Source organism: Babylonia areolata, chromosome 19, assembly GCF_041734735.1.
Source record: "Babylonia areolata isolate BAREFJ2019XMU chromosome 19, ASM4173473v1, whole genome shotgun sequence".
Taxonomy (NCBI): domain Eukaryota; kingdom Metazoa; phylum Mollusca; class Gastropoda; order Neogastropoda; family Buccinidae; genus Babylonia; species Babylonia areolata.
In genome coordinates, this window is record NC_134894.1 from 4835877 (window position 1) to 4859362 (window position 23486).

At 43.7% G+C, this 23486-nt stretch overlaps 2 protein-coding genes across 7 annotated transcripts in view; one reads left to right on the forward strand and one right to left on the reverse strand.

Moving 5' to 3' along the window:
- The first annotated feature begins 1417 nt into the window (after positions 1–1417).
- On the forward strand, positions 1418–11850 carry LOC143293401 (uncharacterized). Of its 6 annotated transcripts, none has more exons than XM_076604234.1 (2): positions 1418–1449; positions 9139–11850. In XM_076604234.1, the coding sequence occupies exons 1-2, from the start codon at positions 1433–1435 to the stop codon at positions 10103–10105; spliced, it is 984 nt and encodes a 327-aa protein (XP_076460349.1). In that variant the 5' UTR covers positions 1418–1432; the 3' UTR covers positions 10106–11850. The 6 variants fall into 6 exon arrangements, with proteins under 6 accessions (XP_076460349.1, XP_076460351.1, XP_076460350.1 ...); XM_076604236.1 differs by lacking the exon at positions 1418–1449 and adding an exon at positions 1468–1647; XM_076604235.1 differs by lacking the exon at positions 1418–1449 and adding an exon at positions 1470–1815.
- A 2608-nt stretch (positions 11851–14458) lies between these two features.
- Positions 14459–23486, reverse strand: part of LOC143293986 (uncharacterized) — a 26949-nt gene continuing 17921 nt past the window's right edge. Inside the window, exons 9-14 of the mRNA XM_076605379.1 lie at positions 22610–22690; positions 22126–22194; positions 21202–21288; positions 18039–18142; positions 16131–16151; positions 14459–15561 (exon numbers count right to left, since the gene is read on the reverse strand). Of these exons, the coding sequence (XP_076461494.1) occupies positions 15210–15561; positions 16131–16151; positions 18039–18142; positions 21202–21288; positions 22126–22194; positions 22610–22690 (714 nt within the window). The 3' untranslated portion in view covers positions 14459–15209. The remainder of the gene's footprint in view (positions 15562–16130; positions 16152–18038; positions 18143–21201; positions 21289–22125; positions 22195–22609; positions 22691–23486) is intronic.

Consider the following 23486-nt stretch of genomic DNA (forward strand, 5'->3'; position numbering starts at 1 on the left):
AGCAGTCATTATTATCATTTTTTGTTCAAACAGGAACTTCTTTTGCTAAGCATGGAAGTTTTATTTATTTTGCAAACGTTTTGGTGCAGATAGTAAAAAAGGGAAATTACTCTAATTAATGCTAGGAGACTTAATTTGCTTTAAACTGATCTTTCTCATCTTAAACATTACATTTTGAAATTATACTTAATACATAAAAAGCTTGGATATTTTTTTAAGTGTATCACAAGTGAGTCTTGAAGGTCTTGCCTCTCTTGTTTGTTTTATTACATCCAGCAGATACAACCATCGTCCCGACAATCAACATGCTTTTATATACTCTTCAACCGGACAACAGCACCAAAGCTTCATATTGAGAGAAACTGTAGGCACTATTATGAAAATGATTTCCGCGGAAAATATATGTCTACATTATGTGCGTGCATGCATGCCTGCGTGCGTGTGTGTGTGTGTGTGTGTGTGTGTGTGTGTGTGTGTGTGCCCACGTGTTTAAGCGTACGCTGTGTGTGTGTGTGTGCCCACGTGTTTAAGCGTAAGCCGTGTGTGTGTGTGTGTGTGTGTGTGTGTGTGTGTGTTGCTGAGAACCCGGACAGGCGACATTCTACCTGACAAAGCCGAGGCCGGTGTAACGTCACACGCCCTGTCAGTCAACCGTGTCGTGACAGACGCCCATGACTGTGCGTGTGCTTTCAGCCAGGGACTGTTTGTTTGGGTTGGGTTACGTTGCGGTGCTTTTCTCTGCTGTTCCGCGATTTTCACGAGTGTGTGTATGTATCAGTGTGTGTGTGTGTGTGTGTGTGTGTGTGTGTGTGTGTGTGTTGCATTGTGAATGTAAATCTATACTTCTAAAAAAAAACCCACTATATATATTACCACGTTGTTTTTGTTTTTTTTGTTTTGTTTTTTCTTTTCTGTCTCGTTCAAATACACATACCAGAGAGAGATAAACATACCGATACAAGAGAAAAAAACAGAAACATAATTAATGAATGTTTAATACATTTTTAGCACTTTGGGTTAGTTGTTATGAATTCGGCTACGGACCTGTGTACACTCCCCTACCAATCCCCCCCCTCCCCCGTCGCCCAGCACTCTCCTTCCCTCCCCTCCCCCTCTTTACAACCACCAGCCCCCACCAACTAGCTTCTGTCTCCTACCCTTTGAGTTATTTTGTCATCAACAGCATGAAAATGCGTCACCAAAAAGCTTGGTGAGGTTGGGTTCTGAGTGAACCAGTTTCGCCCACATTCTTTGTCTTTTCAAAGAATGTGCAGACATTACCTTGTTGTATAGTCTGACAATAATCAGTTTAGACGTAGTAGAATATTGCGTAAGCCTTTAAGATTGTATCGCTACTCCCCAAGACAAAAAACGACACTCCCACCTCCCTCTCTCTTTCTCCGGAGGGTGGGGTTGCAAGCAGCTTCGCTCCATGCCTCCAGTTTTAAGGTTTGTCTAAGCTGACGACAGCCGACGTTTGTTGTTTTCTCTCAAAAGAAAAGGGACGCCACCCCTCCCACCCCGCTTGCCACGTTAAAAAAACAACAACAAAAACCCACCTCAGAAGTGCGAAACTGTGTTTCTCAGTGTCTAAGTGTGTGTCTCACATTGGAGTTCGGAGTGTGTTGAAGCAGTGAAGAAGCCGAAGTAAGTTTGGTCTTGGATTTTGTTGTGTTTATTCATTCACTTGTTTCGTCTAACATTCTCTTACATTTTTGTGAGTTGATGGTAAAGAAGAAAGCGTTTAGTGAGCTCACAGACCCGTCCTTTCGTTGGAAGGCTTCGGTGTTGCCACTTTCAAAACGATCAGCACCGGTAAGTTGTGGCTTGTTTCTGTTAGAGCCCGATAGCTACAGGAAATTGATGTTAGGCCTTCAGTGTGCGTTGGCGATCCGCTACTGTCAGAAGCGAAACTAGCCCTTCCAGTGTTACCATTCAACTACACGTATAAGGTTTGTTTTTGAGGGGCCCGATAGTTCATTTCTTTATCGGGATTTTTTTTTCTTTTCCAAGTACCAGGGGATAGCAAAATCAGAAAAAAAATCTGACATTTGATGCGATTTGGAGAACTGGAAAAAGGTGAAATTTCCTTTATTTTCTTACATTGAGCTTTTTGTTGTTGTTTTGTTTTTGTTTTTTTGTTTTTCTTTTACTATCATTCGCAATACTTCTTTGGAGGGCCAAGTATCTAGGGGGTTTTTTTTTAAGTGTAAGCAAACAAGTAGGTATACTGCACAAATTTTGAGAAAGAAATGGTTAAATGCAGCCTAAACATACACCGCACAGTCACAGTTTTACGTAAACGTGGTGAAAAATCAACAGGTAGCCATGTTAACTACTTAACTCTACTTAACCCATAGTAAGCAAGTATAATCCAATCAAAATCACAATATCAATAAATTATATGAATGTAATTTTACAGCGCTGAAGCACCTTTCATCACTTTAAACATACTGTTTCAGCAGCTCTTGAATGGGCATCAATCAGACACAGTATGTTTAAAGTGATGAAAGCTAGGCATACTGCATATACATTCGATTCGAAAAGACCTATGAACACCTAAAGTTATGGGTGTTTCCAGAATGTTTTTGTTTGTTTGTTTGTTCAAAGAATAAACCTTCCGAAAAGTAGTATATCTTGTGGAAAAACCGAACTGAGAAAGTGATTCATATCGTTGGGTTTTCACCTTTCACAAAGCGAGTATATATATATATATATATATATATATATATATATATATATATATATATATATATAAAAGAAGAAAAAAAAAGAAGTGCCTGAATTTATGTATTCCTAACGCGGGGGTCTGTGATGTATTGTGTTTGTACTCTCTCTCTCTCTCTCTCTCTCTCTGTGTGTGTGTGTGATTAGAAAGCACGAACAGAAAGATCCTACTTCTGCACAAAGCTTGGGTGGGTCGCACTTGAAATGAACAAACATTATCGCACGCAAACGCACGCAAACACACACACACACACACACACACAAGTACGGGCGTGCGCTACGCCCTCGTGGTTCTATTCATAGTCAGTGGTGACGACAGACAGGGAGTGTTTGGTGACATTCCACAACACGCACTACCCTCGAGTTTTTTGTCCCTCTGAAACAGGCTTTTCAGCTTGTGGGTTGTGAATAATTAGTTTAACGTCCACACCCTCCCCTCAGGTGATAATTTAGGCTGACGGGACGGCATTAAGTTATACCGGTGTAACTGCCTGAAACTACTCCCCGCTGGATTTTCCCCCGGGGTCATTCTGGGCTCGTTTTGAATGATTGCCGGGGATATTTGTGATCGACCTCCACCATTCTGGTTGGAAATCCTCACCCTCCCTCGCCTTTCTACGGGTTTAATATAGCTTTTAAAAAAGGACGGGGGTAGTTCTAGGCTAGGTTTTACGGACTCTCTCCCCCTCCCTGTTCAGTTACTCAAGGCGTCACTGTGTTCGAACAAATCCATATATAAGCAGATGCTTGACCAGCAGTGTAAACAAACGCGCTTAGTCGAGCCTTGAGAAAAAAATCTAAGCGGATAGATTATGAAATAAAATGAAATGAGGAAAAATAAATGAGTGGATAAAACTCCCGTTCTTCATTTCAACTTAAAGTGTGTGTGTGTGTGTGTGGGGGGGGGGGGGGGGGGGGGTGGTTTTTTTGTTTGTTTGGTTGGGTTTTTTGGGGGGTGGGGGTGGGGGGGGTTACTTTGATAGACTGTATTGATTCTAACTGAGCCAAAATTTAATTCAAAGCGAGCCTAGAACGATCTGTTTCAAATCAAACAGGGGGCGGGGAGAGGGATGGGTCAGTTCTGACTAGTTGGTTGACACACCGAGATGGGGGTAGGGTGGGAGGGGGGTGGATCCCCTGGTGGATCTGGTCTAGCCATATTTGACCCAGTTGGGTAAAAACTAAAGGAGGCTCGAATAGACTGCTACACCGGGGAAAGTGGGGGAAGGGATACATCTATCTTTGGACCTTTCCCGACATCGCTGTGTGAACAGCAGCTCGTTTAATTTAATGAAAGCAATGCGGGCAGAGACAAACAAGTATCCTCATACGCGTCAGTGGTTTTCATATTGAGTCTCCGCGCATGCACAGTTGTCAGTCGACCATTTCACTGCAGCCCTCCTCACCCTTATTTTACCCAACTAGTTTTACTCGATGCGTTCTCGTTCTGGTGGTGTCGATGAGGAAAACATGGGTCAAGAGTGTGTGTTTAGTGTCGATTCGATCTTTTCTTTTTTTTAAAAAAAAAATTATTTATTTATTTATGTACGCTTATAGTTGACTTCATCAAGTTTTTGCGCCTTATACATATTATTATTAGTAGTACTTTTTTTTATGTATTTATTATTTATTCACCTTTTTTTTTTGAAGGCCTGACTAAGCGCGTTGGGTTACGCTGCTGGTCAGGCATCTGCTTGGCAGATGTGGTGTAGCGTATATGGATTTGTCCGAACGCAGTGACGCCTCCTTGAGCTACTGAAACTGAAACTGAAACTAAGATCCTGACATGATGCCGAGTCCTGCAGAGAAACCCTAACCCAGATGTCAATAAGCTGAACTTGTACTCAGTATTGATTTCATGTGATTTTACTTTATTCTGGGGGGAGAGGGGAGGTGAAAACGGGAACCGAGACAAAACCTGCATCTTTAGACAGAAGAAATATTCAAAACAATTTTATCCATCAAATCATGTCCTCTGGTCTTGAACGTGTCACACATAACGCAAACGAAACCCCATCCCATTCGGATCTGTTTTAAATAGGTAAATATAAGACTGAATTTATTTGAGTGTTACGTAAAACGGCTTAACAGAACGAGCACTGGTGGCATTTCTCAGCGGAAAGATCCATTCTCAACAGGTGATTGTAATGTGTATGGGCGTGTTGGTTACCATTCTCTATGTGGACTCTCTTGTGACTGCATTATTTGATTTTACATTCTTGGCATTTATAATCTCGGTTAGGCCCTTCAAATCAACATTTTGGGAGAAGTGGAGGGGAGGAAGGGTAGAGGGGTGGGCGTGGGTTGGTGGCAAGCGGTCGTGGAGGGTCACTGCCGAAGCGAAATGAGGAGTAGATGTTTATGAAGTACCACAGAGAGCCAGCGGACCAACCCCCCAGTGTTCTGTGTGGCTTGTTCAAGACTGAAGATCATTTTGAATACATTTCTAATTTCTGCATATATTTCTCATGTTGCTGTTGTGTGTAAATGTACATTCGTCTGGTCTGGGCTCAGGAGGTGTAATTCTTTATATGGGTATTAACTTTTACAATTAAGTGCACTGAATGATTACATGTCAAGTACTAAAGAATTTTTCTTCAGATTACTGGATAAAGCATGCTTTGCATATCACACTTGGAGCATGTTCCATTTTTTAGGTAAAAAAAATTGCTCATGAATGTTCCATTTGATTTCGTTTTTTTTCTTCTTCTGGCTACACATCAAATGGTCCAGCATTACCGTCATCTTCATGTCGTAGAAACTGTTCTTTAGTTTGTCTTTTCACTTTTTGTGACAGACAAGGAGAGTGGAAATACTGACGGGGGCAGTCACTGTTCGCGCATGTGCGAACAATGCTCATCAGTTTGGGCGATACGTTAAACTGCCAGTTTTGGAAATGTCCGTCAGCACTCCAGAGAGGCGATACGTACATTTGCCTGATAACATCGCACAGCACTGCAAATGGAACGGATTTCCTTTCTCCTGTTTTTGACATTCGACCAAAAAGTTAATGATATTATCCTGTCTTAGTGATTTTGAACAGAGCCGCAGTAAAATCAAAGGAATTACAGGAGAAAGAAAATCCGATCTTTTAGAACCCTACGTGCAATGCTACGCTAAACAACAACAACAACAACATTCTACCCTTATGAGGTTCTTTTCGGAAAGGCTCTTTCGCTCTGCTTCCGTGTTGCGCGTGCTCTGCTTCCGTGTTGCGCGTGCTCTGCTTCCGTGTTGTGCGTGCTCTGCTTCCGTGATGTGCGTGCTCTGCTTCCGTGTTGTGCGTGCTCTGCTTCCGTGCTGTGTGTGCTCTGCTTCCGTGTTGTGCGTGCTCTGCTTCCGTGATGTGCGTGCTCTGCTTCCGTGTTGTGCGTGCTCTGCTTCCGTGATGTGCGTGCTCTGCTTCCGTGTTGTGCGTGCTCTGCTTCCGTGTTGTGTGTGCTCTGCTTCCGTGTTGTGCGTGCTCTGCTTCCGTGTTGTGCATGCTCTGTTTTGTGTTGTGCGTGCTCTTTCCGGAAAGAAGGAACCCTGTGTTTGAAACGTCTGTGCAAGTTTCGCGCGTGCAATACGGCCTGCGGTATGTTTCACTTTAAATAATTCGTTTTGATTTCGTGAATCATAAAAAAACTACCTCGTTTTGACTCAAAATCAGCTCAGCCACTGAAATATTCAGAAGGCAATAGAAACTGCCGGAAATTTGGACAGACGGTTGGAGTATAACTTGCCTCAATTTTTTTTTTTTTTTTTTTTTTTTTTTGCGTGCGACTGGGTGTTCATGATTTCTGAAGGATATATGTATTTGTGTTAAATGAATTTCAAGAGAAATTCAGCAATATTCACGTACGATTTTGTCACCTGCTTAAATGACTCAAGCAATAAAACTATTGTGTCAATTTGTACGCTCAGTAGAACGTTGTCTCCGTATCAGTACATACTGTCGCTCATAACTGCATCGATTCTTGTTTCTTTGAAATTCAAATAAATGAAAAAAAAAAAATTAAAGAAAATGCCTAAGATTCTTTAAATTGTTTACCTGAACTTAACTTGCATTTCAACACAGGGTCCCTCCCTGTTAAAGAACCTCCCTATGTGTTGTGCATGCCTTTGTTCATCTGGAAAAGATCTCCAACAGGCCTTGTCCGCCTTGTGCATGAAATGAATACCAATGGTTTACGAGGAGTTTAGAGTATATTCCAGAATCAAAACAAGCTTATAATTTTTGACAATTTATATATTACGGGGACAGTACACACGTTGAATCACCTTTTTCAGTCAGTAGGGCAAGAACGCAAAAACAGAATTTAAGCGAAAGTCTGATTTGAGACTGACATTTTAAGTGATTTTTTTTCTTTTTCAGAAAGATTGCAGAAAGTTCCTAATAAGGGCCTTGGAACTCAACCATTACCAAAGCAGCCATTCTTTTTCTGACTTTTTTTTCACTCCTTTCAGTTAACGAATTCTGCAACAGGCAAATAAAAAGGAGGAGATCTCCCCAGGAATAAACTGTAAACTATCTAATTCAGGAAAGACAGTTGAAGACCAACAAACCAGTCTCGGAACTCACCGAGCTTTCCATGTCGGGCAGGAAGGTCAAAGCGGGCCACCACAGCCCGCTACAGAGAACTGTCCTGTCTCTGCCTTCCGGCCTTCCGCTCCAGAAAAGATTTCGGCCTTCAGCGCACGCGTGAATTTCAACTGAGGAACCACAGCATTTTCAACGAAGGGTGACAGAAGCCAGGAACCAAAGCATTTTCATTTAAGCGGTGACAGAAGCCAGGAACCACAGCATTTTCATTTAAGCGGTTGGCAGAAGCCAGGAACCACAGCATTTTCATTTAAGCAGTGACAGAAGCCAGGAACCACAGCATTTCATTTAAGCGGTTGACAGAAGCCAGGAACCACAGCATTTTCATTTAAGCGGTTGACAGAAGCCAGGAACCACAGCATTTTCATCTAAGCTGTGACAGAAGCCAGGAACCACAGCATTTTCATTTGAGCGGTTGACAGAAGCCAGGAACCACATTTTCATTTAAGCGGTGACAGAAGCCAGGAACCACAGCATTTTCATTTAAGCGGTGACAGAAGCCAGGAACCACAGCATTTTCACTTAAGCAGTGACAGAAGCCAGGAACCACAGCATTTTCACTTAAGCAGTGATAGAAGCCAGAAGCTTCCGTTTCAGTGTCAGTTATAAGATGTCAAAGCGTGTGGACTGATCCACGTACACTACACATGTATCGAGGAAAAAAAAAAAAGCTTGCACGAGTCCCAGAGGCAGAAAAAAGGGGACAAAGACGGATTGAACTTACTCTTCTGTAACCACAGACCGCCCGCTGTATTGAACAGACCTGTCTCTGCCCTCCCACCACAAAAGGACTCGACCAGCAGCGCGCGCGAGTATTCAAACTGCTCACCCAGGGACCACTCCATTTTCATCTCAGGGGTGACAGGAGTCAGAACCTTTCGTTTCGGAGTCAATTTCAGGTGTCAAAACGTGTGGACTGATTCATTAAACGCTACACCACACCTACTGTAATTTTTTTTTTTTTTTAAATAAAAGTCTGCGTGAGTCGCAGAGAATGAAAGAAAAATTACAAAGGCGGATTGAACTATTCTGTCACCCCTGCTCTTGAGTTTGGAGTCGCCCATGTTGTGTATCACGTGCACGTTGATCACGTGGATGTTAATTTGCATGTCCAGAGGGGGGTTGGTCAAATTGAACTTTCGTGCCGGACTCAGAGAAACAACAAAATGCTGTCTCTCTGCCACACACACACACACACACACACACACATATGTAAGGCAATCTCACAAGTGCACTGTCCTGGCAATGCATCGCTGTCCCGATGTTCATTTGCACGTGAAGCTCAGATCATGTGCTTGTAAGTGTTGAGAGGTGAGCTGTCCATCGTTTGTCCACTGCACGAACGAAACTGGATGGTAAACATGTTCAGGACTGCAAGCTGGGACTGAGAAAAACATTGCAGCCGGTTGGAAAAAATTATTATGTGGTTGCTATGCAACATGCGACGTTTTCGTTGTTTCTTTTAATTGCTTTTTTTCTTTCTTTTTTTTTTTTTTTTTTTAAATAAACTTACTTTTAAGTGATGAATACGACCGGGCTTTATCTGAACAGCCCAGTTTCGTCCATATGAATCAAAGTTTGGTATGCTGATATTACTGGCATGAAAGTGCTTTGGTTTGTCAGTGGACAAAATTAAACGCAATATAAATACCCTTATCATTTTTATCATCATCATTGTCATCAATAACTTCGTCATCATTATTATTGTTATCATCATCATTATTATTTTTATCATCATCATCATCATCATTATTGTTCTTCTTAAGGAATATACAAAAGCAGTTCAAAGTCCTGTCTTTACTTATCTCTGGTGCTGTATGTTCCAGGTCTACCCTATCAGCAGACTGTCCCAGACTGATCACCATGGCCCAGGACGCCAGCATTGTCCGCCACCAGTCCTACAACAACCGCTTCCGCACCTCCAGCAGCGGCGGCGGCGAAAACACCACCACCCCCACCCCCACCAGCCCAGCATCAGCCATCCCCTTTAAGGTCCCCGGCGTGTCAGAAGAACTGGACTCGTTCGGACATGCCACCAGCTTCGGGAAACTGACTGCTGATGACGCTGGAGGTCAGAAACAGCCTGGGGAGCAGGTCCCTGAGTGCTGCTACACAACGAGCCAAGAACGGGGCAGAAGCTGCAGTGAGATCACCCTCCCTTTAGGTCTGACCAGCCCTGTCGGACTTCCGGAAAGTCACACCGACGCCGCCGAAGATGACGGAAGCGTCCCCGTCCCCACCGCCCCGGGCAAACCGCGACGTCTTTCTCGTCAAACCAGCGCCGGAGCCAAGCGTCACAATTTCGCCGCGTCCAGGTCGACCAGTGGGGGTGCGAACGGGAATTCTTCGTCTGTGGACTCCACCAGGGATGACGTGTTTGTGGAGTTGGACGTGGAAGGGGCGTCATATCTTCACCACCACCAACAACAACAGCAGCAGCAGAAGCACGTCTTGTACGACTCTTCCCTATTTCCCAAGAGACGAACGGAGGCGATCTTGTCTACGTCGTCGTCGAGCGCCAGCGTCTTGCCCAACCCTTACAACCACTTCAACCACCGTGTCCATGACGCTGTGTGGTTGTGCAGTTGTCTGTACATGGTGTTCTTCTGCTGCCTGCCGGCCATCCACTGCATGGAGCGGTCTGACGTGGAGTTCAGGCTGGACAACCAAAAGGAGGCCCGCCGTCTGGGCAGAGCGTCCTCAGTGCTCTTCTTGGTCGGCACTCTTCTGGCTCTGCTCTTCTTTTCGCTGCTCTTCTTTCTGGTCATTTACTTCACCACTGCCGCTCGTTGAAGGGATGGGCAGAAAAGGGGTTTGGGATTTTGACGTAGTTTGTTTTCAACACCACCAGACTTTAGTGTGAAATTTCAAGTATTGTTATACCACTACATATATCGTTACTTGTGTTCTTTTGTACGTTTTGAATGTGCTAGACTTTTTTTTCTTCAAATACAAATTTATGAATGTAAAACGTTGATTTACCATCATGCTATTTCATGCTGTCTTGTTGCCCACAAGCCTATCTTCAGTGTATTTGTTTATGAGAACACAAGTAACTTGATTGATTGACAGGTTGGTTGATACACAGAAAGGAATTTTGAATGTATAATACGGGCGCAATAGCCGAGTGGGACTTTCAATCTGAGGATCCCGCGTTCGAATCTCGGTGACGGTGCCTGGTGGGTAGAGGGTGGACATTTTTCCGATCTCCCAGGTTAATATATTACAGACCTACTAGTGCCTGAACCCTTTTCGTGCGTAAACGCAAGCAGCAGTTCAAATACGCACGTTAAAGATCCTGTAATCCATGTCGGCTTTCGGTGGGTTATGGAAACAAGAATATACCCAGCATGCATACCCTCAAAAACGAAATATGGCTGCCTGCATGGTGGGGCAAAAAACAGTCATACACGTAAAAGCCAGTTCGTGCACATACGAGTGAACGTGGGAGTTGCAGCCCACGAATGCAGAAGAAGAAGAAGAAGAATGTGTAATAGATGTCATTTATTTCACCGCCACTTTGTTGACGTGGTTGGAAATGGATTTTACATGTGTACTTGGAGGGTAAGTTGGGGAACTTGGGGGTGGGGGAAACTTAAGGTTCATTGTGCTTCGGACTGGGGGTTTGAAACGAAACGCTGTGACAGATTTGTGTGCTACGTTTTGGTCTTTTTTTCCTCCAGTCTCTGATTCAGTAGTCGTCTTTAATTCTCTGCTTGTCAGTCTCTGTCTCTCGCTCTCTTTTTTTCTCTTTCCATGTCCCCAACTTTCTCATTCTCTAACACGCTCTATGTCTCCCCCTCTCTTGTTTATCCTGCATTACCTCTTTTCCCTGTTTCTCTTTCCATCCTATGAAATTCGACTCGAATTTCTCATTCATATTTAGACTAAACAACTTGTGAATATAAAACACCTAAGAACTGACTTTCTTTGCACTGCCATAGCAACCCCTCTCCACCCTCTTTCCTTTTTCCTTTTCCATTTCTGTTTCTTTTTCTTTTGACGTTTTGCTTATGTGAGAGGGTCGCAAACAGTCATGAGCGATGAAAGGGAAGCAACTGCCTCTGAGCGAAATTGGTTGTCACACGTTTGTTGCTAACTTTATATGCCAAAGACAGTCACGAAAATATCCCCCCCTCCAACACACACACATACACATACCAGTACCACCACAGTAAGCATAAAAGACCCCAAAGAAAACTGGATATTTTATAAAGAAACAAATTCTCTGCCGTCGATTTGGAACAGCACAATCCCAAAGACGTTCATGAATTCAGGACTTTTTGTCAACCCTCGACAAGCCTTGTGTGCACCTGTTACATAGTATACAGATCATATCTTGCTTGAAAATTGTGTTGTGGTGGTGACAAGGATTGTTACCATGCTGAATACTGCGTGTGTTTAAGATATTTGTTTTCTGCAAATACTTGACAACACAGAGCAAAGTGTGCGTGATGGAATGCGTACACACACACACACACACACACACACACACACACATATATATATATATATATGTGTGTGTGTGTGTGTGTGTGTGTGTGTGTGTGTGTAAAGAGAGAGAGAGAGAGAGAGAGAGAGAGACGGTGTGCAGTAAATGATTTTTTTCTTTTCTTTGAAATAGGCTTGTTACATTTACGGTATATTTTGGACGCGCATCTAATTCATGGAAATAAACTCTCGTTTGGATACAAGCCAAAGATTTGTGTGTGTGTGTGTACGTGCGTGCGTGCGTGCGTGCGTGCGTGTGTGTGTGTGTATGTGTGTGTGTGCAAAAAAGAGAAAGAGAGAGCACGTGCACGCGAGATCGAACGCCGTTCGGGTACACATCTTTGTACTTAAAAACATGCGAATGTGTGTGTGGATGTGTGTGTGTGTGTGTGTGTGTGTGTGTTTGCGTGTGTGTGCGCGCGCGCATGCGCACTCGCCCGTACGAGCTTGCGCGCGTGTATGTGAATGTGTTTATGTATGTGTGTATGTGCAGATAAATGAAAACGGTATAATGCAATGTTGTTCATTTTAAAAACATAACATATCTTATAAGGCCAGCTGCATTTTCTGTTCATGTTTTATTCAAAGACCTAAGCTTCCCCCTCATCAGATTCCAGTGTCAATACATCGAAGTCAAAAGCGTAAAAGACACTGGAGACTATAACAATCTGTGAAGACATGCAAAACTAACGAGATAAACCGCAACAAGTATATGAATTCATAAATGGGAAGAAATATAAACGATGAAAAATGGGTGGATGGGGTAGAGGAGAGGCGGCAAGAGAGAGAGAGTGAGGAGACCGCCAAACACACAGACAGACAGACAGACAGACAGAGAAACAGACCAACTGATATGGGTAGTAGAGAGAAGGACACAAGTACAATGAAGTGTTGGCTGGACACTCAGTTACACGATTATAACATTTTTTTTTTGTTCTATCAAAAGTGATGGACAGTCAACGTATGGAATTCACAATGAACACACATGTCGTCATCCGAAACAAGTCAGATGGATAAAGGACACCGGTATGCCATAAAGAGAACCAATGACACGAACAATTATTCAACAGAAGTATGATTTAGGACCATTTATTTTGAATGTAAAGCAAATAAATAGATACGTAAATCAATAATTAACTAAACATGCTTTAATAACAAATGAATTAATAAGCAGAAATTAAACAATATATAGGTCTAGACGTTACAACAAAAGTAACCTGTCGGATCATATCATGAATACACGTGTTATTGTGGCATTTGGAAAGAATGGTTAGGGGCGGAGAGACTCAAATGGACAGAGACAGAGACAGAGAGAGTCGATTTCGAGATACAGACTCTCATACAATTGCGGACGGATCAGATATACTCCTGAATATTTCAGTCTGAACGATGCCAGTCTCAAATCAATTTTTATCACAGTTTCTTCCACGGTATATTTAATTCCCATCACCATCAATATGAAAAATAAAACTGTCCACCAAACCAAACAAAAGAAATATAAACAGTATCTACATCAACCAAAAATATTTACAGAAACAGCAACCGCAAAATACAATACATACCGTGTCAATTTTATGCGAGAAAAAAACCCCACAAAACAAAACGTGACATAGAAAAGGGCAAAGATACCAAACTAACATTAATGAAAACAAGTACGGTAGTTTCGAATATAACTACCTTCTAAACCAGACAAAGAAACCCTCCTCCTCCCCATTATAATCATCGTCATATCACCATTGTCAACAACAACAACTAAATTGTTCCTCTTTGAAACTCTCCTCCTTCCGGTTCTTTTCTTTCGTCTTTTCGTTTTATCCCCCTTTCCTTCCCTGGGTCTGCTGCAGCTTGGCTCTTAAGCTTACGTCACGTATCGCATTTCACCTTCTGTCCCTCCCTCCCCTCCTCCATCCCTTTCTCCCCTCCCTACCTCCTGCCCATCTGTAGATATATAATCATCTTCTCCTGTTATTGTGCGGATTTAAAATATTCCCCCACACGAAGAGGGTGGTCGCCTGAAGAAAGAAAAGACAGGATGAAAAGATAATGTCATTTATCTCTCTCTCCCCCCGTACTTCCCCTATCATTTTCTTTCCCCTTCTGACTCACTGGAAAATTCTGAACGAAAATCAGACCAGATCCACCAACTTCCAGTCGTCTCTTCTTCCTGCTCACACCCACATCGCTCACAATTACACTCACGCTCCCGACCCTGTTCTTTCGTGGTGTTTACCCCACCAATTCCTAAACCCCCTTCTATCCACCACTCCCTTTTGAATGTCTTCGCCCAATCCGCTTTGGACCTTACTTCTGACTCTCTTCCTCTCTCCTTCCACTGTCTTCTCCGTTACTTCCTTCCACCACCACCACCACCCCCTCCCTCATTCATTTCCTTCTATCCCCCTCTTCCAGCTTCCCCCCCCACCCCCCCGTCCCACTGTGTTCCCTCCTTGCACACTCCCCCCCCCCTTCCCCATCCTCCCTCGCACCCCTTTTCTTCTGCTAACGATTCCTCGCCCAAACAACCCCCCGCATCCTATGGCCTCACCCTCCACCCCCACCAACCAAAAAAACAAAAACAAAAAAAAACAACAAACAAACAACAACAACAACAAAAACAAGAACAAACAACCCCCCCCCCCCCCCCCCCCCCGAATCCTAAGCCAGCAACTTCACAGACGTGGTGACAAACATCCTTTTGATGTTACCCACAACCATCACCACCACTATCACCACTGGTCATTCTTCGATCCTTCTTTCCCCACCTCCCCTTCCTCCTTCCCATTACTAATTCTTCCTCAAAACATCCTTCGATCTTCCACAACGCAGCCCCACCCAACCATCTCACCTCCAACCTGCTAAAGAAACAAACAACAAACTGAACAAATATATAAAGAAAAGTGCATAGATATGTACATACTAATCAGTGAAGGGTATACAGATTATTCATCTAATTTTCTATTTCACTTGTGTCTCGAAATGTCTTTTTTTTTCTAAACTTACGCGAATGTTTTCCTTTTACATTGTCATAAATAGAACATGATTTATAACCTAGATATCAAAGAATGATGTACGTTTTCATTTTATTCTTTTTCTTTCTTTAAATTCGTTTGTGTCTTAAAAATGTTATATTTTTGAACAAAAAATGTTTTCCTTTTATACCATGATTGATACGTACAACATAGACATGACAAGGAAAAGTGTACGAGCTATTCATTTATTTTCCATTTCTCTTATTTAAGACATTTCTCTGTTTAACCTGTTTAAAGTAGACAAAATAAAATCGTTTAAATTTGAAATTGAACTGATTTCGAAAACAAAAAACAAAAAAAACAACAACAAAAACACCATGAAACCTATAAAAACCCGAACCAGAAAAAAAACAAACCAACTACAAAAAACCCGAACTTCAAGCCAGTGACTCCATGGACATGACATTCTTCTGAAGCACAACGGAGCCGGGCGTCACGGCTGAAGGGCGAGAGTCGATCCACGCGTCCGAGCTGATCCTCCGGGTCCGACCACCCTTCTGGAACCTCCCCCCTGCTCCTCCTCCTTCTCCCCCACCTCTACCCAGGACGGTGCTGGCTGGGGCAGGGCTGGCACAGGCCTCCACATCGTCCAGAAGACTGCTGAAGGCGTGGTTGTCGGTTCCCTGTGGGGTGTTGTGGGGCTTCTGGGTGTCCGTGTTGATGGCGATAATGGGGCTGGAGTCCTTGGTCTTGTTCTTCTTGTCGATCATCAGGATTCGCGTTCTGGCGCTGAGAAATCGTTTAGGGTTAGTTGTGTGGGTTTGTATGTGTGTGTGTGTGTGTGTGTGTGTGTGTGTGTGTGTGTGTGTGTGTGTGTGTGTGTGTGTGTGATGGTGGCGTGTGGGTTCGTTCGCTCATTGGGTTCAAGGGTGATGTGGTGGTTGTGTTTGTGTGGTGTTTGTGTGGTGTTGTTTGTGTGGTGGTGGTGGTGGTGGTGTGGGTATGTGTGTGTGTGTGTGTGCGTGTGCGTGTTTGTGTGTGTGAGTAGTGTTTGTGTGGGTGGTGGTGCTGGTACCGGGGGATTGGAGGGGGGGTGCGTGTATGTGTGTTTGTGTGTGTGTGTGTGTGTGTGTGTGTGTGTGTGTGTGTGTGTGTGTGTGTGTGTGTGTGTGTGTGTGTGTGTGTGTGTGACTCATATACGCACGCGCGAACGCGCACAAACACACACAAAGACACACGCGCGCGCAAACAAGAGAGATACAAACAATTTGGAAATAGACAAAGAGAGAGACAGGCAGACAGAAAAAGGAAAGGGAAAGGGAAGGAAGAGACAGAGAGACAGACATGTTGACACTTACTCAACATCCAGCGGATCATCCCTGCAAACAAGATACAATGCAAGATAATAAACAGACCAAACCATTTTTCATGATAAAAAAACAAAACCCAAAGTAACCACACACACACACAGAGCATCCATTTCCACCTAAACTCCTCTTTGCTTGTGTTTCCATGCAATAAAATCATATGGAGAAATATGGTACGCACACACACACACACACACACACACACACACACACACACACACACACACACACACACGTCAGAAATATATCACCATTATACAAACAATAGATTTGAACCAGGACCAAACAGACAGACAATGACACACGGACAGACACGAAACAAAGCGAAACGTTACATATTCAGCAAATGCTGCAGTCTCCTGTGAAGGAGATCCAAATATCAACACAACAGAGACAGACCCAGAGACAAACAGAGACAGACGCAGAGACAGACAAAAACAGACAGAGACAGACGCAGAGACAGAGGCAGACAGAAACAAACAGAGACAGACTGAGACAGAAACAGACAGACAGAAACAGGCCGAGACAGACAGAAACAGACAGAGGCAGACAGACAGAAACAGGCCGAGACAGACAGAAACAGACAGAGGCAGACAGACAGAAACAGGCCGAGACAGACAGAAACAGACAGAGGCAGACAGACAGAAACAGGCCGAGACAGACAGAAACAGACAGAGGCAGAGGCAGAGACAGAGGCAGACAGAAACAAACAGAGACAGACTGAGACAGAGGCAGACAGACAGAAACAGGCCGAGACAGACAGAAACAGACAGAGGCAGACAGACAGAAACAGGCCGAGACAGACAGAAACAGACAGAGGCAGACAGACAGAAACAGGCAGAGACAGACAGAAACAGACAGAGGCAGAGGCAGACAGACAGAAACAGGCCGAGACAGACAGAAACAGACAGAGGCAGACAGACAGAAACAGGCAGAGACAGACAGAAACAGACAGAGGCAGAGGCAGACAGACAGAAACAGGCAGAGACAGACAGACAGAAACAGGCAGAGACAGACAGAAACAGACAGAGACAGAGACAGAGGCAGACAGACAGAAACAGGCAGAGACAGACAGAGGCAGACAGACAGAAACAGACAAAGGCAGACAGACAGAAACAGGCAGAGACAGACAGAAACAGAGGCAGAGACAGACAGAAACAGACAGAGACAGAGGCAGAGACAGACAGAAACAGACAGAGACAGGGGCAGAGACAGACAGAAACAGACAGAGACAGAGGCAGACAGACAGAAACAGGCAGAGACAGACAGAAACAGAGGCAGAGACAGACAGACAGAAACAGAGACAGGGGCAGACAGACAGACAGAAACAGACAGAGACAGAGGCAGAGACAGACAGACAGAAACAGACAGAGACAGAGGCAGAGACAGACAGAAACAGACAGAGACAGAGGCAGAGACAGACAGAAACAGACAGAGACAGAGGCAGACAGACAGAAACAGGCAGAGACAGACAGAAACATACAGAGACAGAGACAGACAGAAACAGACAGCGACAGACTGAGACAGAGGCAGACAGACAGATAGACAGACAAAGACTGAGAAAGCGACAAAGAAAGACACAGACACAGATAGACAGAAAGACACCAACAGAGACAGACGGACAGACGGACTGACATACAGACAGGCAGACAAGAATAAGAAGTATTTCATCATTCCAAAGGTCAAGTGACAGGTCAAGATGTCTGTAAAAAGAAAAAAAAAGAAATTAAAGAGAAATAAATATTGTTGATACACTCATGATAATGATGATAATAACGATTATCAGCAGAGACAGATACACAGAGGGAGACAGACACACAGACAGAGAGAGAACCAAGGCTGAGGAGTGAGGGGGGAGGAGGGGGAGGGGGTGGGGGGGGGGTGAAGTGTCAGACTAACGTGTTGTCTTTGGGGTCTGGCATGGCCCTGTACAGACACAGGCTGACGGCACTCACAGTCAGCAGGAACAGACAGGTGTGTCCCAGCAACAGCCAGGAGGCATTCTGCAGCAAGGTCGTCACCAACGTCATCATCAGCGTCATCGCCGTCATCGTCGTCGTCTCCGTTGTCATCATCACAATCATCATCATCATCATCGTCGTTGTCATCGTCGTCGTTGTCGTCGTCACAATCATCATCATCATCGTCGTCGTCGTCGAAGTCGAAATCATCATCATCATCGTCGTCGTTGTCATTATCAGCTTCATCACCGTCATCTTCATCATTACTGCCATTCTCCTACTCCTCCTCCCCCTCTTCCTCCTCATCCTCTTCCTAATCATCATTCTCATCATCATCAAATGAGTTTCATAATATCATACGTGGTGAAAGACATCGAGAATGTTTTTATTATTTTTGTTTTTGTTATTGTTGCTGTTGTTTTGTTGTTTGTTTGGAAAGGAAGGAGGAAGGTGGCAGAATGGTTAAGACGCTCAGCTGCCAATACAGAGAGTCCGTGAGGGTGTGGGTTCGATTCCCGCTCTCGCCCTTTCTCCTAAGTTTGACTGGAAAATCAAACTGAGCGTCTAGTCTTTCGGATGAGACGATAAACCGAGGTCCCGTGTGCAGCACGCACTTGGCGCACTGAAAAAGAACCCATGGCAACGAGAGTGTTGTCCTCTGGCGAAATTACGTAAAATGAAATCCCCTTTCATAGGTACACAAATATGTAAGCATGCACTCAAGGCCTGACTAAGCGCGTTGGGTTATGCTGCTGGTCAGGCATCTGCTCAACAGATGTGGTGTAGCGTATATGGATTTGTCCGAACGCAGTGACGCCTCCTTGAGAAAATGAAAGTGAAAAGTGAAAGTGTTTGTTTGTTTATTTGCTGCTACACTGAGGTCAGTAGTTAAAGGTCCCAGTGTTTGTTTGATGCTACATTGAGGTCAATAGATAAAGGTCCCGGTGGTTTTTTGATGCTACATTCAGGTCAATAGGTAAAGGTCCCAGTGTTTGTTTGATGCTACATTGAGGTCAATAGATAAAGGTCCCAGTGTTTGTTTGATGCTACATTCAGGTAAATAGTTAAAGGTCTCAGTGTTTTTTTGATGCTACATTCAGGTCAATAGTTAAAGGTCCCAGTGTTTTTTTGATGCCACATTCAGGTCAATAGTTAAAGGTCCCAGTGTTTGTTTGATGCTACATTCAGGTCAATAGATAAAGGTCCCGGTGGTTTTTTGATGCTACATTCAGGTCAATAGGTAAAGGTCCCAGTGTTTGTTTGATGCTACATTGAGGTCAATAGATAAAGGTCCCGGTGGTTTTTTGATGCTACATTCAGGTCAATAGTTAAAGGTGCCAGTGTTTGTTTGATGCTACATTCAGGTCAATAGTTAAAGGTGCCAGTGTTTGTTTGATGCTACATTCAGGTCAATAGTTAAAGGTCTCAGTGTTTGTTTGATGCTACATTCAGGTCAATAGGTAAAGGTCCCAGTGTTTGTTTGTTGCTACATTGAGGTCAATAGATGAAGGTCCCAGTGTTTGTTTGTTGCTACATTCAGGTCAATAGGTAAAGGTCCCAGTGTTTGTTTGATGCTACATTCAGGTCAATAGGTAAAGGTCCCAGTGTTTGTTTGATGTTACATTCAGGTCAATAGATAAAGGTCCCAGTGTTTGTTTGATGCTACATTCAGGTCAATAGGTAAAGGTCCCAGTGTTTGTTTGATGCTACATTCAGGTCAATAGATAAAGGTCCCAGTGTTTGTTTGATGCTACATTCAGGTCAATAGGAAAAGGTCCCAGTGTTTGTTTGATGCTACATTGAGGTCAATAGAAAAAGGTCTCAGTGTTTGTTTGATGCTACATTCAGGTCAATAGATAAAGGTCCCAGCGTTTGTTTGATGCTACATTCAGGTCAATAGGTAAAGGTCCCAGTGTTTGTTTGATGCTACATTCAGGTAAATAGTTAAAGGTCTCAGTGTTTTTTTGATGCCACATTCAGGTCAATAGTTAAAGGTCCCAGTGTTTGTTTGATGCTACATTGAGGTCAATAGATAAAGGTCCCGGTGGTTTTTTGATGCTACATTCAGGTCAATAGGTAAAGGTCCCAGTGTTTGTTTGATGCTACATTGAGGTCAATAGATAAAGGTCCCGGTGGTTTTTTGATGCTACATTCAGGTCAATAGGTAAAGGTCCCAGTGTTTGTTTGATGCTACATTGAGGTCAATAGATAAAGGTCCCGGTGGTTTTTTGATGCTACATTCAGGTCAATAGGTAAAGGTCCCAGTGTTTGTTTGATGCTACATTCAGGTCAATAGTTAAAGGTGCCAGTGTTTGTTTGATGCTACATTCAGGTCAATAGTTAAAGGTCTCAGTGTTTGTTTCATGCTACATTCAGGTCAATAGTTAAAGGTGCCAGTGTTTGTTTGATGCTACATTCAGGTCAATAGTTAAAGGTCTCAGTGTTTGTTTGATGCTACATTCAGGTCAATAGGTAAAGGTCCCAGTGTTTGTTTGATGCTACATTCAGGTCAATAGGTAAAGGTCCCAGTGTTTGTTTGATGCTACATTCAGGTCAATAGGTAAAGGTCCCAGTGTTTGTTTGCTGCTACATTCAGGTCAATAGTTAAAGGTCCCAGTGTTTGTTTGATGTTACATTCAGGTCAATAGGTAAAGGTCCCAGTGTTTGTTTGATGTTACATTCAGGTCAATAGGTAAAGGTCCCAGTGTTTGTTTGATGTTACATTCAGGTCAATAGGTAAAGGTCCCATATCCTTTTAAGGTCATCGGGGCAGTGAATTCGTATCCACTGTGTCCGGGGCTTGGCATAGGAAGTCTGGGCCCAATCCTCTCCTTCCACAGTTTTTAACTTCCCCGACCGCAGTCAGAAACCCATTCACACCTGGGTGGCTTGAGGAAAATCGGAGTAAAGTACCTTTCCCAAGGACACAACACCATGCCGAAACGGGGCCTCGAACCCTCGAATCACTGGTGAACCCTGGGTCAGAAGTCTAATGCCTACCCAGCTCTGCCATGGATGGTAAAATACTCAAAATAGCAAGAACAGCAACAGCAACAAGACGAAGAAGAACCAAAACAGTGACAATATAAGGAGATAATGACCACGTAGTCGGAGTACTGGTCACAGAATTTGGTCAGAGAGACATCGTAGGCAGTCCTCAGCTGTTCACAGGGCGCCGCTTCCCCCACCTGCATCGGCAACAACAACGACAACATTAATGATGAAGAAAAACACCACTGCAACGACAATAACGGAAGGCACATCAACAGGTGACACCACCACAGACGGAACTATTACACCACATTGATCAAACAATACTGTAAAGACTTGCAACACATGTCTGACAATTGATCATAGAACCGCAACATCGCACCCGTGCCACGCCCACATTTCAACACGACATCACACCAAACCTCATCAAACGTCACTCTGGTCCACCAGAACGCACTGTGCACACCACACCACACCATACCATACCGCAACACACACACACACACACACACACACACACACACACACACACACACACCACAACGCATCATTCACATCACATTACACACGACACCACACCACACCACACCACACCATGCTACACCATTCCACACCACACACAATACCACACCATCAGTGGAGTGTGTGTGTGGAGTGATGGCCTAGAGGTAACGCGTCCGCCTAGGAAGCAAGAGAATCTGAGCGCGCTGGTTCGAATCACGGCTCAGCCGCCGATATTTTCTCCCCCTCCACTAGACCTTGAGTGGTGGTCTGGACGCTAGTCATTCGGATGAGACGATAAACCGAGGTCCCGTGTGCAGCATGCACTTAGCAAAAAATACACAAAAAAAAGAAGAAAAAAAAAGGTGGTAGTATAGCGACGCACTCTCCCTGGGGAGAGCAGCCCGAATTTCACACAGAGAAATCTGTTGTGATCAAAAGAAATACAAATACAAATACAAAACATGACCACACCGGACCCTACCATACCACACCATACAGGCAGAACACACCACAGTGAGCCGCGGACTCACCCACTGCCATGTTCTGTTGGCGGCATTATCAAGGGCTGCGATGAACTCCGAGTAGTACTGGTCCACGCCCTATGCATGTGCGTCAACAAAAAAGCCAAATAGAATATTATCATTATTATTCAGGTCAGTTCGGTTCAATCGGATGCAGTCTATTTGCCACAAATGACTTTTTCTTTGCAAACATCCCTACAGAAAGGTAAAACTTGAAGTAAAACTTGAAGCTGTTGAAGACGTATTCCATTTCCTACATGGAAATGTATTTATTTATTTGTTTATATCTTTCTCTCTTTTTTTAATGACTTCGGAAAGAATATAATCACGATTGTGCAGAAATCTACTTAACTATCATGTGTCATCAAAAGAAAGAAATCGGACACTTATCTGAAACCAAATAGACTAACTTATTAGATAGTGACGAATGTCAAAAACACTTGCCAAATATGTATACAGCGGAGGTGAGAAGGAATAAGAGAGAGCAGATTACCTTACTAATGGCATCACCAGACATGTTGATGAGAGCTGGTTCCAGAGAAATCAGCTCTTCCATTGTCTGGTTGGTTGTTGCCTGTCGATGCACCAGAAAGAACACACACACACACACACACACACACACACACACACACACACACACACACACACACAGAGAGAGAGAGAGAGAGAGAGAGAGAGAGAGAGAGAGAGAGAATATAATTACACACACACACACACACACACACACACACACACACACACACACACACACACACACACACACACACACACATTTTTTTTTCATGTGCACCGTTACTTGTACTGTCTTAGATGGGTTTTTTGTCGACTCATATTTCATGATCAGCGCAATAATTGGAAAAAAAATAAACAAACGAAACACCGAAAATTGCAAGCTTGATTTTATATTCTGAGTAAAACAATACCTGTTCTCTTATGTATCGAATGACTCGTTCTTAAAATGCAAGCATATCTTCAATAATTATCACCCATTATGATTTTAATATATTTTTTCTTTTCCAAGATATTCACATTTGTTCGCAATACACACACACACCTTCAGTGCTCACGCACACGCAGACGCATTCGCACAGACACGCGCACTAACACACACACACACACACACACACACACACACACACACACACACACACACACACACACACACACACACACACCGCTCACATGGGCAGAAAGAGGGACACATAATTTTTCGAGAGAGAGATATTTAGAGAGACAGAGATGGAGACAGAGACAGACAAACAAACAAACAGTGTGGGCAAAGATAATAATCTACAGAAGTGGTGCATACAATATTTGATTGTTTATTAATTTTTTGTCCTAATCCCGCTTCCCCCGTCCCGCCTCTCACA